This window comes from Aotus nancymaae, unplaced genomic scaffold (assembly GCF_030222135.1).
Source record: "Aotus nancymaae isolate 86718 unplaced genomic scaffold, 86718_ANA_hifiasm-v0.15.2.pri h1tg000019l, whole genome shotgun sequence".
Classification (NCBI taxonomy): domain Eukaryota; kingdom Metazoa; phylum Chordata; class Mammalia; order Primates; family Aotidae; genus Aotus; species Aotus nancymaae.
In genome coordinates, this window is record NW_026988431.1 from 48,801,590 (window position 1) to 48,820,029 (window position 18,440).

Consider the following 18,440-nt stretch of genomic DNA (forward strand, 5'->3'; position numbering starts at 1 on the left):
ATTTCACCATAAAAAAAATTAAAGGTAACATATATTTCACTTAAGTCCAGAAAATAATTTCACTTACGTTTATTTATTCTCTTTGTAAAAATAAGATATTCAAACTGACTTTAACATCTACTCTTAAACTGGTAAAAGTCTTAAAAGTTATAAAGTAGGAGATATTTGTAACACGCATATCTAATAAAACACTCAAATCCAAAATATATTTTTTAAAGTTTGGTCCCTGTTGGGCACGGTGGCTTATGCCTGTAATAGCATTTTGGGAGGCCAAGGCAGGCATAGCACGAGGTCAGGAACTCGACACCAGCCTGACCAACATGGTGAAACCCCATCTCCACTAAAAACACAAAAATTAACCAAGCGTGGTGGTGCATGCCTGTAATCCCAGCTACTTGGGAGGCTGAGGCAAGAGAATCACTTGAACCCAGGAGACAAAGGTTGCAGTGAGCTGAGACCATGTCATTGGACCCCAGTCTGGGTGACAGAGAGAGACTCCGTCTCAAAAAAAAAAAATTTTTTTTTAAATTAGCTGGGCATGGTGGTGGTATGTGCCTATACTTGAGCAACTGAGGTGAGAGGATCACTGGAACCCAGAAGATCAGGGCTGCAGTGAGCCATGATGGTGCCATTGTACTCCAGCCTAGGTGACAGAGACTCATCTCAAAAAATGACATCTAAAAATAACAAAAACTTTACAAATTTAAAGAAAAGGGCAACTTTGGATATTCAAATGGTCAATAATCACATGAAAAGATGCTCAATATCTTTTATCATTAGGGAAATTCAAATTATGGCCATAACAAGATGCCACTATACACCCACCAGAAAGGATAAAATTAAAAAGACAATATATGTGTTTTCAAGGATGTGAAACAATCAGAACTCTTTCACACTGCTGGTGGTAGAGAAAATTGGAAAAACCACTTTGGAAAAATATTTGGCAGTATATACTGCTATGCATTTCCCATGAACCAGCAATTCTACATGTATTTACCAATCAGAAATGTGCACCTATCTTCACCAAAAGTCACATATGTGAATGTTCGTAGAAACACTACTCATAATAGCTCTAAAAACCTATTGATAGAATGGATAAATTGTGGCATATTCATACAATGAAATATTATACAGCAATGAGATAAACAACCTATTGCTATAAAACTATAGGTAAATTACACAAATATAATACTGAGCAAAAGAACATATGCATCAAACATAAGAATATATACTGTATAGTACATTTATATAAAATTCAAAAGGAAAGAACATCTGTAGTGTTAAAAGTTAGGAGAGATGTTATTTGGGGGAAAGTTTAAAAGAAGAAAACAGGATTATAGACTTTGCAATTGAAGTACCTCCTTCTATATTGCTGGAGACAGTATAAATTAGTATAAACTTTTGAAAAGCAATTCAGCAATCATACCACATTCACTGACCCGCTAATTGCCCACTTAATAATCTACTGGCCAGCCTGTGTAGCAAAGTGAGACCCCACATCTCTACAGATAATTAAGAAATTAGCTGGGTGAGCCGGGTATGGTGGCTCACGCCTGTAATCCCAGCACTTTGGGAGGCTGAGGCAGGCAGATCACAAGGTCAGGAGTTTGATACCAGCCTGACCAACATGGCAAAACCCAGTCTCTACTAAAATTACAAAAATCTGCCGGGCGTGGTGGTGGGTGCTTGTAATCCCAGCTACTCAGGAAGCTGAAGCAGGAAAATAGCTTGAACTCAGAGGTGGAGGTTGTAGTGAGCCAAGATTGCACCACTGCACTCCAGCCTGGGTGACAGAGCAAGACACCGTCTCAAAAAAAAAAAAAAAAAAAAAAATTAGCTGGGTGAGGTGGCAAGCACCTATAGTTCCAGCTACTTGAGAGGCTGGGGTAGGAGTATGGCTTGAGCCTAGGAATTTGACATTACAGTGAGTTATGATCATGCCACAGCACTCCAGCCTAGGCGACAGAGCAAGACCTCATCTTAAAAAAACAAAAAATCTACTGGAAGGAAATATCCAGAAAATCAAAGAAAGACTTATGCACAAAAATATTTGCTAGTACATTTTTATAATTTAAAAACATAAGAAAATAAATATACAACAGAAAAATGACTGAGTAGATTATGGTAAATTTACACACTAACTATATCTTGTAGCTACTAAAAAGTATGTTTTCAAATATTTAATGCTATAGAAATGTTTGGTATAAGATAAAAAGATAAGAAATTATACACAGTATTATACAATTCCACTTTTAAAGTAATATGAGTAAATAGGCCGGATGTGGTGGCTCACACCTGTAATCCCAGAACTTTGGGAGTCTGAGGCAGGCGGATCACTTGAGGTCAGAAGTTGGAGAGCCTGGCCAACATGGTGAAACCCTGTCTCTTCTAAGAATTCAAAAATTAGCTGGGCATGTGCCTATAATCCCAGCTACTTGGGAGGCTAAGGCAGGAGAATAGTTTGAACACAGGAGGTAGAAGTTGCAGTGAGCCGAGATTATGCCCCTGTACTCCAGCCTGGGCAACAGAGTGGGCCTCAGTCTAAAAAAATAAATAAAGCATATAAGTAAATAAATATACGAAGTATATATATACACACATACATGCACACACATATATATAGGGGGAAAAAGGGAGGTTCAAAGGGCATATACCAAGAAGGTCAATACTTTTTTTAATCTTTTATTTATTTTTGAGATGGAGTCTCACTCTGACACCCAGGCTGGAGTGCAGTGGCACGATCTCGGCTCTCTGCAACCTCTGCCTCCTGGGTTCAAGGGATTCTCCTGCCTCAGCCTCCCAAGTAGCTGGGATTACAGGTGCCTGCTAGCACACCCAGTTAATTTTTGCATTTTTAGTAGAGATGTTGTTTCACCATGTTTGCCATGCTTTCAACATGTTTTACCATGTTTCACCCAGCTAATTTCTGGCCTCAAGTGATCAGCCCATCTCAGCCTCCCAAAGTGCTGGGATTAAATGCATGAGCCACCACATCCAGCAAATACTGTTTATTTTAAATGATAAAATTATTAAATGATATAATTAAATAATATTGTTTGGCCAGGCATGGTGGCTCACACTTGTAATCCCAGCACTTTGAGAGGCCAAGGTGGGTGGATTACCACTTTTTATTTTTCTGGGTTTTTTTTGAGACGGAGTCTAACTCTGTTGCCTCAGCTAGAGTACAGTGGTACGATCTTGGCTCACTGCAACCTCTGCTGCCTGGGTTCAAGTGATTCTCCTGCCTCAGCCTCCCGAGTTTTTTTTTCAAGAAAAAAACAGAACCCTGCCTCTGTTGCCCAGGCTGGAATGCAGTGGCACAGCTATGGCTCACTGCAAACTCCACCTCTCAGACTCAAGCAATCCTCCTACTTCAGCTTCTTAAGTAGCTGGGACTATAGGTGTGTGCCACCACGCCTGGCTATTTTTTTTTACTTTTTGTTTTGCCATGTTCAGGCTGCTCTTGAACTCATGAGCTCAAGCGATCCACCTGCCTTGGCCTCCCAAAGTGCTGGGATTACAGGCCACTGTATCTGGCCTTCCTCCTTTATTAAGAGGAGAAACACTCACTATTTAAAATGAAAACAATGAGGCTAAAACGATTCCTTCAAAGCTGTCAAAAGATATGTATAAAGTGTTTGTATACATAGATTTAAGTGTATAAAATGAAAATCCTGTAAGATTGCAGATTTTAGAAATATTAACTCCAACACTATCAATAGCTCACTGAAACAAAATATACTTACCGTATTCTAGCATAACATGTTAAAAATATTTTAGAATTATAAATCTGAGCCACCTTAATGTTGAATAAAAGTCACCAGTAATCCCCATTTCTCTTATGGTATAATTTTCCTTTCAGCACTTAAGTAATTCAATGGATTTTTAAAAAATTGACTTCTAATATACTTCTATATGTTTATGTTCTCACTTTTTTTTTTTTTTTTTTTTGACACAGAGTCTCGCTCTGTCACCCTGGCTGGATGGAGTGCAGTGGTGCGATGTCGGCTCACTGCAACCTCTGCTTCCTGGGTTCAAGCGATCCTCCTGCCTCAGCCTCCTGAGTAGCTGGGACTACGGGTGCGTGCCATCGTGCCCGGCTAATTTTTGTGTTTTTAGCAGAGACAGGGTTTCACCATGTTGGCCAGGCTAGTCTTGAACTCCTGACCTCAGGTGATCCACCAGCCTTGGCCTCCCAAAGTTCTGGGATAACAGGCATGAGCTACCACGTACGGCCCTATATCTTTTTAAAGCACACTCTAAGTAAATAATTGTATTACTCCAATGTTAAAAGTATACTCATTATGAGAGGAGAGAACTACTGATTTTTAAAGGCATTAATTTCCATTCCAAGCATTAATATCATTAAAGTTCACATTTATTAACAGTTCTTCAAATTGACATAATTCTTTACGATATTCCAAGACATTTAGCTTACTATAAAATTAAAGTTGATATCACTATACCTTTTCAAAGACATTTAATAAACAGAAAATACTGCTTCTTATTGTTAAATTCTAATGATAGTGGAAAGGGACCTATGATATGAAAAAGGCATTGAAAGTATTCCATGATATTGATACTTATAAGAAAATGATAAATTTGATTTATAAATCTCTTACCTTTGCAGTTAGAATCAGAAGGCAAAATGTCAAAACTGCTGGCATTTTTATAATTGCAAAAAGCAGCTTGTAAGTATCTGTGATCCCTTGTGTTTCTTCTTTTACTACTGATACTTCTTTGTTTTCTTTTTTCAGAAGGGCAACCAATGTTGTTGTTATTAAAAATATACTTCCCCAGAAAAAAAGGAAATCTGAAAATGTTTTAAATCTATAATTAATTTTAAAATTAAATAATTACAAAAAACTAAATAATTATATATACAATAATTCTCAATTAAGATCTGTTATTTAAAAAATCAGCCAAGTACAGGGGCTCATGCCTGTAATCCTAGCACTCTGGGAGGCCAAGGTGGGAGAATTATTTGAACCCAGAAATTGAAGACCAGCCTGGGCGATATAGTGGGATCCTATCTCTACAAAAAATAGGAAATTAGCCAGGCTTGGTGGTACACATCTGTAGGTGGGAGGACTACTTGAGCCCAGGAAGTAGAGGCTGCAGTGAGCTGTGATTGTACCACTGCACTCCAGCATGAGCAACAGAGACCTTGTCTTAAAAAAAAAAAAAAGTCAACATTTAGGTACCTCTCTATTATATTCAAGGCATTGTACCAGGCACAGCAAATGAACAAAACAGTCTTGACTCTTAAACAGAGTGACCCAAAATAGATAGTAACAACAATAAGAAAAGGCTGGGGGCGGGGGTGGGGGTACATTATATTTAGCATACAACTGAGTTGAATGAAACAAAAGCCTATCACGTCACTTTATTCAAGAAAAGTGCTAGGGGTGGGAAATGATTTTCATATCCCATAAGATCCATCAGTTATTCTTCTTATATGCCCAAGTCTTTTCAGTTCTTTATTAAATCTGACAACAGGTGATTATTTACATCAGATTTTCTACCTTGAATTTTTAAACTTTCTAATGTTTTCAATCTTTTTAAGAATAACCTTCTCATCTCAATACTACAATACAGAAGGAATTTGCTCACACTCATAGGTGCAGAATGAGGACACATGATGAGTACTGTCTGGGTTGTTTCAGTGAGATAGTTGAGCCATTAGCTATCACCTTGAACAAATTTAGTGAAGGGAGAGAATAATGGTCTGGAAGATTCTGCTAAACAGCTAAAAATAATAGTAATAATAGAAGTATCATTTATTGAGTGCATACCACATGACAAAAAAATGCTAAGCATTTTATATGTATCAACTCCTTTACTTCAAGCCAATAGATTAGCTTATCACCAGCCCAAATTTACAGGTGAACAAACAAAGGCTTAGAGAAGTCAAATTGTCCAAGTTACATTCTAAGTCTGTGGTAAAACTGTAATTTCATACCTTATAAGTACAACTAATTTCAAAATCTGTATCTCATTAACCATCCTGAGAACTGCATTTTAGTTTGCCACTACAAAACTTATTAGATAACCCTGTCTCAGTTTCTTCATCTGTAAAATAAGAGGATTTGGCTAGAAAATCTTTGCATTCTAGCTCAAACATTCCAGCATTGTACTACATTTTAGATGTTTTTACTTTTTATTAAATGGCTTATGTAGCACAACTGATCAAGGACCGTAGTCACCTCTTCTCAAAAACAATTAAGAGCATTCTTCAGTCAGGGTTTTTCCTTAGATTGAATCTTGCTCTTGCTACTGTGCTCACTAATGATGATCACTATAGTTTGAACCTCACTTATGAGGGAGAAATAGCATTATTTGTTTAGATCAATTTCACCTTGGTATTTAAATATTCCTTTCTTATATATTATCTTATTTGATTCTCATAGCAAACAGGATAGACTAAGCAGGTGTTATTACTATATACAGATGAGGAAAAGAAACTCAGAATACTTAAATCTCTACCAAAGGTAAAATTTCTAAGAGGCAGAGGAGGAGGCAGAACATGAATCTCAACCTCCTGAAGTTGAGTTTTATACTCTTTCCATAATTTTATACTGCCTACATAAAGATATTTTTAAAATTAATGTTAAAATTAGAATCTACTAGAATTGGCTAATTATTTAATCTCCACAAGCCTAACCAAAAATCAAGGCTTTGCTATTCAAATTATGCAAATTAAAGAAACTAAAACGGACCAGGTGCGGTGGCTCATGCTTGTAATCCCAACACTTTGGGAGGCTGAGGTGGGAGGATAGCTTGAGCATAGGAATTCAAGATCAAGATAGCAAGACCCTGTATCTACAAAAAAAAAAGAAAAACTTAAAAATTAGATAGGCATGATGGCGAGTACCTGCAGTCCCAGCTACTCAGGAAGCTGAGGCAAGAGCATGGCTTGTGGTCAGGAGTTGGAGGTTACAGTGAACTCCGATGGCACCACTGAAATCCAGCCTAGGCAACAGAGTCAGACCTTATCCTAATTAATTAACTAATTTGCTAATAAAGCTAAAACGCTTTAAACATATATGGAAAATTGTATTCTAGGATGAATACTTTTCTCCACCATGGGAAATTTCTACTTAATTTTAGATATTCTAAGATTAAGATAGGCCAGGCGTGGTGGTTCACACCTGTCATCCCAGCACTTCAGGAGGCTGAGGTGGGCAGATCACTTGAGGTCAGGAGACCAGTCTGGCCAACATGGCGAAATCCTGTCTCTATTAAAAATATAAACAATAGCTGGGCGTGGTGGCGTGTACCTGTAATCCCAGCTACTGGGGAGGCTAAGGCAGGAGAATTGCTTGAACCCAGGAGGGGAAGGTTGCAGTGAGACAAGATTGTGCCACTGCACTCTAGCCTGGGGAACAGACCAAGACTCCATCTCGAAAAAAAAAAAGGAAAAAAACCAAAACTTTCTTAAATGCAAATATATCTATTTTAAAACACAGTAATATATAAAAGTCTATGATTAAACATCATCAAAATAGCATCTTTTTTTTGTTTTGTCATTCAGTCTGGAGTGCAGTGGTGCGATCTGGGCTCACTGCAACCTCCATTTCCTGACTTCAAGCAATATCCTGCCTCAGTCCCCCAGGTAGCTGGGATTACAAGTGTGTGTGCCACCACACACAGCTAATTTTTGTATTTTCAGTAGAGACAGGGTTTCACCATGTTTGCCAAACTGGTCTCGAACTCCTGACCTCAAATGATCTGTCTGCTTTGGCCTCCCAAAGTGCTGAGATCACAAGTGTGAGATCACACCGTGCCTGACACAAAATAACATCTTAACATAATTTCTAGCATTTTGGAATCTGGTTCAAAAGGAATGAACAACAATGTATTAATAATATTATCCTTATAAGTGAGGTTAATGTCCACTATTTTTGCATTCTTAATTCCATCTGCAAAATGAGGTGAATAAAGAATTGTTTACAGTTTCACACACAACATTATTCTCATTGATCAAGCTTTTGTTCATCATTTGTTTTAAACCAGTTGTTTAACAAGCCCTGAAAAAAAACTATTATTTTCACTGTGACCAGAAATTCCAATTAATGGTCTCAATATAAATGTTAAGTGAAAAGTAAAAGTTTTCCAATTATATAAGACTTAAGGAGTTCCATTTTTCTAAGCAAAAGAATTGTAAATTTGTTTAGCATAGTCTCCCAATTTTAATGAACAAAGTTGATCTAAAATTTACATCCCTTGATACCAATACGAAGGGAAATAAGAATAAGAACAAACTACGTTTTTTGAGAGACAGGGTCTCACTGTCACCCAGGCTGTACTGCAGTGGCGCAAACATGGCTGACTATAGCCTTGACCTCCTAGGCTCAAGTGATCCTCCTGCCTCAGCCTCCCAAACTGTTAGGATTACAGGTGTAAGCCACTGTACCCAGCCAAGGATATTTCTAATTTCTTTGTGCTTTCAGGAGAAAATACTTTTTAAAAAGGAAGTAGTGACAATGGGTCAGTCACAAAGCCCTAATTCAAAGGTTTCCAATCTCACACATGCAGAAGAATGAAAAAGCCAATACCTTAGAGAGGCTAGGAAATACATTAAAAAGTTTTACGAACATAATTACCACAAATCAGACCAATGTTAATAAATGATAGCCTGCAGTCTTAGTAGACTTATTAACACTGCTTTGATGCTAGAGACATCTATAGTTCAATATGCCAATGACCATAAAGACACACTATTACCAAAATATGGAAATATTTCATTATTAAATTTTGGTTAATTTTGATTTGTGTATTTTACCAACTTAAGCATACATGGTATATAAACGTATGATCAAGATGTCAAAGCTGATGTTCAAGTTTCATAAACATGATTTTCGGGCCGGGCGCGGTGGCTCACGCCTATAATCCCAGCACTTTGGGAGGCCGAGGCGGGTGGATCACAAGGTCAAGAGATCGAGACCATCCCGGTCAACATGGTGAAACCCCGTCTCTACTAAAAATACAAAATTAGCCGGGCATGGTGACGCACGCCTGCAGTCCCAGCTACTCGGGAGGCTGAGGCAAGAGAATCGCTTGAACCCAGGAGGCGGAGGTTGCGGTGAGCCGAGATCGAGCCATTGCACTCCAGCCTGGGTAACAAGAGCGAAACTCCATCTCAAAAAAAAAAAAAAAACAAAACATGATTTTCGAGCAAAGACCTAAAACAGACTAAATATCCTGAAGTGGCTGCAAGATCTTGTCCAGTGCTCTCATCAATGCAGAAATTAAGAGCATGTAACAATTCATTAGTAACCAATAAAGGTAGAATAGCTAGCACCTGAGTGCCTATTACAAGATCTGGGGAAAACAGAGGACATCTCATTTAAATCTCAAGATCACTTTCCAAGATAGGCATTATTATTCCTACTTCATATACAATGAAACAGCATCACAAGGCAGAAAGTGCCAGAAATGGCATTCAAACTCCAGTCTAGTTCTAAAGCAAGAAATGTTTTCCATTATATCATCCAGATACTCAGATACACCCACAGAAAGTTAAGATCTCTTTTCTATCAACTAGACACCACTGAGAAAAAAGGTTCGTAGTTTAGCTCCAACCATGAGGTCTAGAACAAAAATACTTTCTCATAGTTCTTTAAACTGGCTACTTGTATTCCCCCTTCTCATCTCCATCTCCCCATATGGTGGTATGACAAAGGAAATTCAAATGCACAGGCTAAAAAACTTGATGTCTTCCTAAATAATTTATTTTACTCAATAAATTATAGGGAAATACTTTAATGAGAATAAATAGGCCGGCACAGTGGCTCATGCCTGTAATCTCAGCATTTTGGGAGTCCGAGGCGGGTGGATCACTTGTGGGTCAGTTCGAGACCAGCCTGGCCAACATGGTGAAACCCTACCTCTACTAAAAATACAAAAAGTAGCCAGGCATAGTGATGCATTCCTGTAATCCCAGCTACTCGGGAGGCTGAGGCATGAGAATCACTTGAACCCAGGAGGCAGAGGTTGCAGTGAGCTGAGATTGCACCACTACACTCCAGCCTGGGAGACAGAGCAAGATTCTGTCTCAAAAAAATAAAAAATACAGTTTGTCTTTCTGAGAATGTAGGGTAAAATTTTAAGCCTAGACATGAATGCTAAAGAATGTATTATAGGGGTGGGGGTATTGGGGAGGGATACCATTAGGAGAAATACCTAATATAGATGATGGGCGGATGGATGCAGCAAACCACCATGGCATGTGTATACCTATGTAACAATCCTGCACAATCTGCACATGTACCCCAGAACTTAAAGTATAATAAAATAAATAAAAGAATGTATTGTAGCCTATATAAGAATACCTGGTCTATCTAGAAATGAACCAATTAGTCTTTTCCAAATTCTAACATGCATTTTGAGTCACATAAATTATGTGTTCTGAAAGCAAGACAAATAAATTTGTCATCAGGTAGGAATTAATGGTCCTGCTCTCTAATTTAAAGCATCAATGTCTTACAAATACTGTTTTTATTGCCATTAGTTTAATTAGATTCATACTTACAGCATCAACTTTTTCAAAGGAATACTTTTTCTCTCATTTACCCCTGTAAGTGTGTGCCTATTTATAAACAAATTGATTTATAAACTCTAATATCTTTAGTTTTCTTCTCTGGTATCCGACTGTCTTGCTCCCTGCTCCTAAACCCAAATATGGTATTCCTTATTCTAATCACTTCTAATTGTTACTACTGCTGCTAGAGGAGAGGGCCTCAACTACCAGTTTACAGGCTACATCTGGCCTGAAGACATAAATTAGATTAGATAGATGACAGATAGATAAATAATATATTGAATTTTTTTTTAAAGATGGGTCTTGCTACGTTGCCCAGGCTGGAGTGCAGTGGTTATTCACAGACACTATTATAATGCACTGCAGGCTCAAACTCCTAGCCTCAAATGATATTCCTATCTCAGCCTGTCAAGTGGCTGTCACTATAGATGTGTGCCACTCTACAGATGCGTGCCACTGTGCCCAGCTAAAGATATGTTTTTATATGAGCCTAAGAAGTGTTCTTAAAATTAGGAAATAAAAAAGGAATTTCCAGCTTCTCTTGAATACTCCTAAGATCTAGCAATCTTGGGATCCTATTGTCACAAAACTACAATTTACTACAGTTGACACTCCTCACCTTTTGAGGGGCATGGATTTCTCAGATCATCTGTCTCCTCCAACTCAGATGACTCATTTACATTATCTATCTACCCAATATATTCCATCTCCACTTATATGTGACAATCAAAACTGTTAATTACAGACAGTATTTTATTTATTTATATTTATATTTTATTTATTTATTTTTTTTGGAGACGGAGTCTTGTTGTTACCCAGGCTGGAGTGCAGTGGCTTGATCTCGGCTCACTGAAAATCCGCCTCCTAGGTTCAAGTGATTCTCATGCCTCAACCTCCCGAGTAGCTGGATTACAGGTATGGGCCACCACACCTAACTAATTTTTTGTATTTTTAGAAGAGACAGCGTTTCGCCATGTTGCCCAGAGTGGTCTCAAACTCCTGAGATCAGGCAATCTGCACACCTCGGCCTTCCAAAGTGCTAGGATTACAGGTGTGAGCCACCGCACCCAGCCAGAACATATTTCAGAATTAAAAAAAATACACACACACACACACACACACACACACACACACACACATCCTTTTAATACTCTGATTTTCTAAACATTGCCTCAGTGTTTAGCTTCTCTTTAATCACCTAAGCAATTATATTTTCTTCATATAATTCTTTCTGTACTCTATAACTTTCTCAAAACCACTGGTTTTTCTTAGTTATCCTATTAATAAGTTCCAGAAAGAAGGATGTTATAAATGTGGTATGTTCAGTCATAAAAAGGAGAATAAAACTATAGGAATTCTAACTTTCAACTAAAATGTCTGAACCAGAAACAGCAGTCCACTACAGATATAAACAGTTAAATTAAAAAGTAAGCTATTTTTAGAATCTCCTGCAGAACAAAGTTCAAATTCCATAGGAAAAAAAAAAAAAGGCAATTCAAAGTAACAAGTCATGGCCAGCAGCAGTGGCTCACACCTGTAATCCCAGTACTTTGGGAGGCTGAGGTGGGCTGATCCCTTGAGTCAGCAGTTCAAGACCATCCATCTCTACCAAAAATACAAAAATTAGCCAGGCATGGTGGTGCACGCTTGTAATCCCAGCTACTTGGGAGGCTGAGGCATGAGAATAGCTTGAACCCTGGAGGTGGAGGTTGCAGTGAGCTGACATCATACCCCTGTACGCCAGCCAGGGCAACAGAGTAAGACTCCATCTCAAAAATAATAATAACAATTCGCTGCCTAGAAATACTTTGTGAATGCATACTGTCATCAGTTTTTTGCTTTGTATGCTTTTCATTTTCACTTTGTCCTAGGACTGCTTTTCATTTTGTCCTGGGACTGCTGTTTATGTCACCACAGATGATTAAGGAGATGATGTTACTTACAATGAGAAAGCCTCAGATAAATCAAGGTTTAAGAGGCTGTGGAGGTCAGGCACAGTAGTTCACACCTGTAATCCCAGCACTTTGGGAGGCCAAGGCAGGCAGATAACCTGAAGGCGGGAGTTCGAGACCAGCCTGACCAACGTGGAGAAACCCTGTCTCTACTAAAAATACAAAATTAGCCGAGCGTGGTGGTGCATGCCTGTAATCCCCGCTACTTAGAAGGCTGAGGCAGAGAATCACTTGAACCCAGGAGGCGGAGGTTGCAGTGAGCGGAGATCGAACTGAGCTGAGATTGTGCCATTACACTCCAGTCAGGGCAACATGAGAGAAACTCCGTCTCAAAAAAAAAAACAAAAAACAAAAAACAAACAAAAACAGGCTATGGAAACTAAACTGCTAATCAGCTAAACTGGAATTTTCTCTTAATATAAGAGTGACTGGTAAAATATCATTCCAGAGAATGCCGTTATTAGTTCAACAGTCGTTATATCTATACTCCCTTAGCCACAACTGTTCCCTAATGGAACAAAATTATGCCACTGAATTTTAATTAAGGCTGACAGGTTCTTTTTTTCTTCTTTGAGACAGAGCCCGGCACTGTCACCTATGCTGGAGTGCAGCGGTGTGATCTCAGTTCACTGCAACCTCTGTTTCCTGGATTCAAGCAATTCTCCCCACTCAGCCTTCTGAGTAGCTGGGATTACAGTTGAGCACCACCACTTCCAGCTAATTTTTGTATTTTAGTAGAGAAGGGGTTTTGCCGTGTTGGCCAGGCTGGTCTCAAACTCCTGGCCTTAGGTGATCTGTCCACCTCAATCTTCCAAAGTGCTGGGATTACAGGCATGAGCTACTGCACCCAGCCTGGACTTTTTTTAATTTTATTTTAATTTTAATTAATTTATTTTAAGACAGGGTTGTGCTCTGTTGCCCAGGCTAGAGTGCAATAATTGGATCATAGCTCACTATAGCCACAATCTCCTGGGCTGAAGCAATCCTCCTGCCTCAGCCTCCTGAGTAGCTAGGGCTGCAGGCCTTTGGCACCACACCCAGCCAATTATTTTTATTTTTATTAGAGATATTGTATTTCTCAGGCTGGCTCTACCTCCTGAGCTCAAGCAGTCCTCCCGCCTCAGACTCCCAAAGTGCTGGGATTGCAGGTGTAAGCCACAGCGTCCAGACATGACTTGTTTTTATTTTATTTTAGAGACGGAGTTTCAAAAACGGGGTTTCGCCATGTTGGCCAGGCTGGTCTTGAACTCCTGACCCCAAGTGATCCACCCACCTCAGCCTCCCAAAGTGCTGGGATTATAGGCCTGAGCCACTGCCCCCAGCCAGCAGTGAAATATTCATAAAGGAGGAGTGGAGCGCCAGAACATGGAGACAAATGTGCCTGAGTACAAAGCAGTATCTCTCACCAAACAACTGAGGAAAAAGTACTGTCACCATAATTTCACCAGTAATAGTGGCTCACTAGCAGTTTGAGGAGGTGGACATAAGGTTAGATGTGTGTGAGAATGAATAAGATTGCAGGAGATTGCAGGAAATGGGTAGTACAGTTGTGACACCTACCACCACCCACATACCTGGACATTTACTCTGTTAGGAATTGCCAAGCTAGCACAGAAGCTGATAAGTTTAGCTGTTTAAATTTCAAAACGGAATCCCCTAAATTCATCATCACTAACAGAATGAAGAATTCCACTATATTCCTGACACTGTTATTCCTGATATTGGTCATTTTAATTGTTTTCTAGTTGTTACAAAAGTTTAAAGAAAAAAAAAACCATAATAAAAACGACCTCAGAAAAGCTTAGGGTCAGGTGGGGTGGCTCACATCTGTAACTCCCAGTACTCTGGGAGGCCGAGGACGGGGAGAATCACTTGAGGCCAGGAGTTCAAGACCAGCCTAGCCAACATAGTAAGAACCCCAGCCCCGACTACCATCTCAATTTAAAAAAAAAAGAAGAAAAAAAAATAGAAAAAACTTACATGTGTTTTACTCATGCAGAGAAAAGGGGAAATTTTGTAGAACTTACCCTCCATTTCTTACAGGACAAACTTTAAACTCTTTCCCATAGCAATTAAAGAAAATCTTACTAATTTAGTCACAGCCTTTCTCAGCATAATTTCCCAAACCCAGTTCCATAATTTAGGCAATGTCCTGTATTTTTTTTGGACTTTCCTGCCTCAGTGCACTTTCACTTTGTATTGTGCATTCTGGTGTGCCATTTCCTGGCCTCGCGGAATCTTATTCAAGAACGAAGTCAAATGTTACCTGCAACATGACGCCTGACTCCCAAAGGCACTTACAAACTGGCAACTCTGAACTCTCCTAAAATGTTCATCTCCCCTATTTCTTGTGTGCAGAACTCTGTCTTATTCATAAAAGGCCTTAGAATCCCGTCCCTTAGCTGACTCAATGTTTGAACGAATAAACCCTGTTCCATTCACTAAAAGAGTAGATGAGGGACTCTGGGTACAACGGTAGGGGTAGAAATGGATCAGAAAATATAGAGCTAGAAACCTAAAACCAGCAAGACAAAAGGAAAAATGTGAACCATATGAGCCACACTTTTTAAAACTGTGCATTTGTCTATTAAGTAAGGGGCATGAATCCCTGGACTCCGTTGTGTTATCTGATGGTTTGCCTCTTCCTGTTAAATGCAGAGTGCTGATCATTTGATTGCTCTAGTGTCATTTGATTTGGCTTTAATACTTCAAAGAAGCTCATTTTGACGAAACAGAAAAACTTACCTTATCTCCCATAAAATGATTTCCAGTAAATTAATGAGCTTCCCTCCAACGTCACACACTCTGTCAAAAGGATAAATAAACTTAACGCCATTAATAGCTTAAATACATTACCTGAAAGAGTAACGATTCCTCTGGGTTGAGGCTGAAACCGCAAGTATTTGTTACAAAAGTCAGCAGATTCCAGGGCCAAAAACAAAACATTGCCCAAAAAGTAACCCGCTGTTTGGCCCACGGAATTGCAAGTAGAAGCATAACCCACGTTTTCCCTGGATAACATAGTTAACGCCCAACCATCCACAGCAATGTCCTGAGTGGCGGCCAAGAATTCAAACAAAAAGAAGGTCACAGTGAGAGCAACCACGTCGGGTGTTCTGTCATCGGTATTTCCAAGCAAACGGTCCACCTGAGTGGATAAATATATCATGAAGAGTCCTAGTATATACTGTGTCGGGACAAGCCAAGATTTGCGACGACCGAAGTTCTTAACGTAGACTGCATCAACCAACGGGGCCCAGAGTAATTTGAGACTGAAGGGCCAAAAGACAAAACTGAAGAAAGCTTGGTCCGTATAGCTAACATTTCTGCTTTGCAAAATGAGTGGGATGCTTCCCGCCAAGCCCAAGGGAATGCCCTGAAGCACGTAAAGAAAGAGTAGCAGCAAAATGTTGCTTAGTTCGGCCCGGAAGCTCCGTGGGGCTTTTAAGAAGTTGCCAGTGCCGGTCTCCCCCAGAAGAGCTTCTCTGTCCCCTTCCCCGCCCGCTGAGTCCAGATGACTGTCATCCCAACCGCCCGGCGGCAGGGGACCGCTCTTCATATCCAGAGAGTGGCTGAAATTCCCTGGTCGCCGTTGCCGACTGCTGTCCTTGTGGGAGATGGTGGGCGACATATCAGAAACGATACAGAGTCCCGTCTGTGGGGGGCCGGGGCTGAGCGTTTTGGATCCGTCCAGTCCCAGGTCCAAGGCTGTCGCGCTGGACCAGGGTTTCGGCGGTTCACGGGATGGTGGCAGGGAACAGGGCGACAAGGGCACTTCTTATTGCAGCCGGGAGTGCTGAAGCAGGGAGCCAGTCCCCTGGCTCGAGGCCCAGAGGATGCCTGGGTAGGTGCCCCCTGGAACCGCGTCAAGGAGCCTGAAGGAGACCCCCGGGCAGCCGCGCCGGGCTCGGGGCTGGAGGTGTGGGCCGTGGTGCCGCGATGGAAATCAGCTCCTACCTGCAGCGGGACCGAACGGCCGGTCTCCCGAACCAACACCTCCAGCTCTCGCCGATACCAATGCAGCACAGAGCACTTTCTCTACAGGACTTCAAAAAAAGAATATAACTTCCTGCCTCGCTCTTCAGGAAGTGGTCCCAGTCTCTAACAGGTCCCTTCCCAGCCTCCAGAGCAAGCCAATCAGGAACACGCTCAAGTGGCCGAGTCCGGAAGCAATGCTTGGTGGGAACCCGCAATCTTGGCGGCCGGAACCTTCGGGGAGGATTAACGCAGGCGCACCGTGCGACCGGGGCGGGGCGCCGCTCGAGCTTGGGCTTTGTGACCGCGCATGCGGCTGTCTGGAAAGCGTGGGCCTCGGTCATTGGGCACGAACGGTCACGCGACAGCGGTTTGCTCCAGGCCAGCGCCGGCGGTTGAGTGATGTAATCACGCAGGGTCTGTAGTCTCCGCGGCTGTAGGTTTCGTGGTTGTGCTGATGACATGCAGTTCCTGAACTCTAGGCTGGGAATTGTGCCATGCTGCTGCTTTCGTGGGCCATGGGCCGACCAGAAACGAGAAGTTTACGAAGTTTTTGTATCAGGATCCAAGGTCGCCTTGTGCCCCAAAAAGGGTTGAAAAAGTCCTAACTGGAGAAGCACGTGCCTTACGGTGCCTACGTATTTATGGTACGAATTAAACTGCTCAAGGAGTGCTAGGTTTGTCTGCAGTCCGTTTCTCCCTCGGGGTGGAAGACTGATGGGGACACTTGGTAACCAACTCTAATTACATTGGTGATTGGATGACTCGTTAAAAAGTCAGGAAGCAACAGATGCTGGCGAGGATGTGGAGAAATAGGAATGCTTTTACACTGTTGGTGGGAGTGTAAATTAGTTCAACCATTGTGGAAGACAGTTGGTGATTCCTCAGGGATCTAGAACCAGAAATACATTTGACCCAGCAGTCCCATTACTGGCTATATATATATACACCCAAAGGATTATAAATCATTCTTTTATAAAGACACGTGCACACATATGTTTATTGCAGCACTATTTACAATAGCAAAGACATAGAACCAATCCAAATGCCCACCAGTGATAACACTGGATAAAGAAAATGTGGCACGTATACACCATGGAATACTATGCAGCCCTAAAAAAAGAATAAGTTCATGTCCTTTGCAGGGACATGGATGAAGCTGGAAATCATCATCCTCAGCAAACTAACAAAGGAACAGAAAACCATACACCATATGTTCTCACTCGTAAGTGGGAGTTGAACAGTTAGAACACATGGACACAGGGAGGGGAACAGCACACACTGGGGCCTGTCCGGGGTGGGGGGAAAGGGGAGGGAGAGCCTTAGGACAAATATCTAGTACATGCAGGGCTTAAAACCTAGATGGTGGGGCAGGGTGCCATGGCTCATGCCTGTAATCCCAGCACTTCGGGAGGCCGAGGCGGGCAGATCACGAAATCAGGAGATGGAGGCCATCCTGGCTAACACGATGAATTCCCATCTCCACTAAAAATACCAAAAATTAGTCAGGGGACTGAGGCAGGAGAATCGATTGAACCCGGGAGGTGGAGGTTGCAATGAGCAGAGATCAGGCCACTGCACTCCAGCCTGGGTGACAGATTGAGACTCTGTCTCAAAAAACACCAGAAAAACCTAAATGATACAGCAAAAACCTAGATAAGGTGCAGCAAACCACCATGGCACATGTATACTTATGTAGGAAACCTGCACATTTAGTACATGTATTCCAGAACTTAATGTAAAATTAAAAAAAAAAAGAATTAAAAAAAAAAAGGAACTTGTAGGCCAGGTGCAGTGGCTCACACCTGTAACCCCAGAACCTTGAGAGGTCAAGGCAGGCAGATTACCTGAGGTCAGGAGTTCAAGACCAGCCTGGCCAACATGATGAAACCCTGTCTCTAGTAAAAATACAAAAATTAGCTGGGTGTGGTGGTGGGCACTTGTAATCTCAGCTACTTGGGAGGCTGAGG

At 41.0% G+C, this 18,440-nt stretch overlaps 1 protein-coding gene across 5 annotated transcripts in view; it reads right to left on the bottom strand.

Moving 5' to 3' along the window:
* SLC33A1 (solute carrier family 33 member 1) overlaps positions 1-16,566 on the bottom strand; it is a 45,419-nt gene extending 28,853 nt beyond the window's left edge. For 3 of the 5 annotated variants that reach the window (XM_021669531.2, XM_012447354.2, XM_012447353.2), the window contains exons 1-2: positions 15,352-16,565; positions 4,623-4,813 (exon numbers count right to left, since the gene is read on the bottom strand). In XM_021669531.2, coding sequence (XP_021525206.1) covers positions 4,623-4,813; positions 15,352-16,126 — 966 coding nt within the window. In that variant the 5' untranslated portion in view covers positions 16,127-16,565. Of the gene's footprint in view, positions 1-4,622; positions 4,814-15,351 lie in introns of all 5 variants that reach the window. The other 2 variants (XM_012447352.2, XM_064378847.1) reach the window with 2 other exon arrangements.
* Between the last annotated feature and the right edge of the window lie 1,874 nt (positions 16,567-18,440).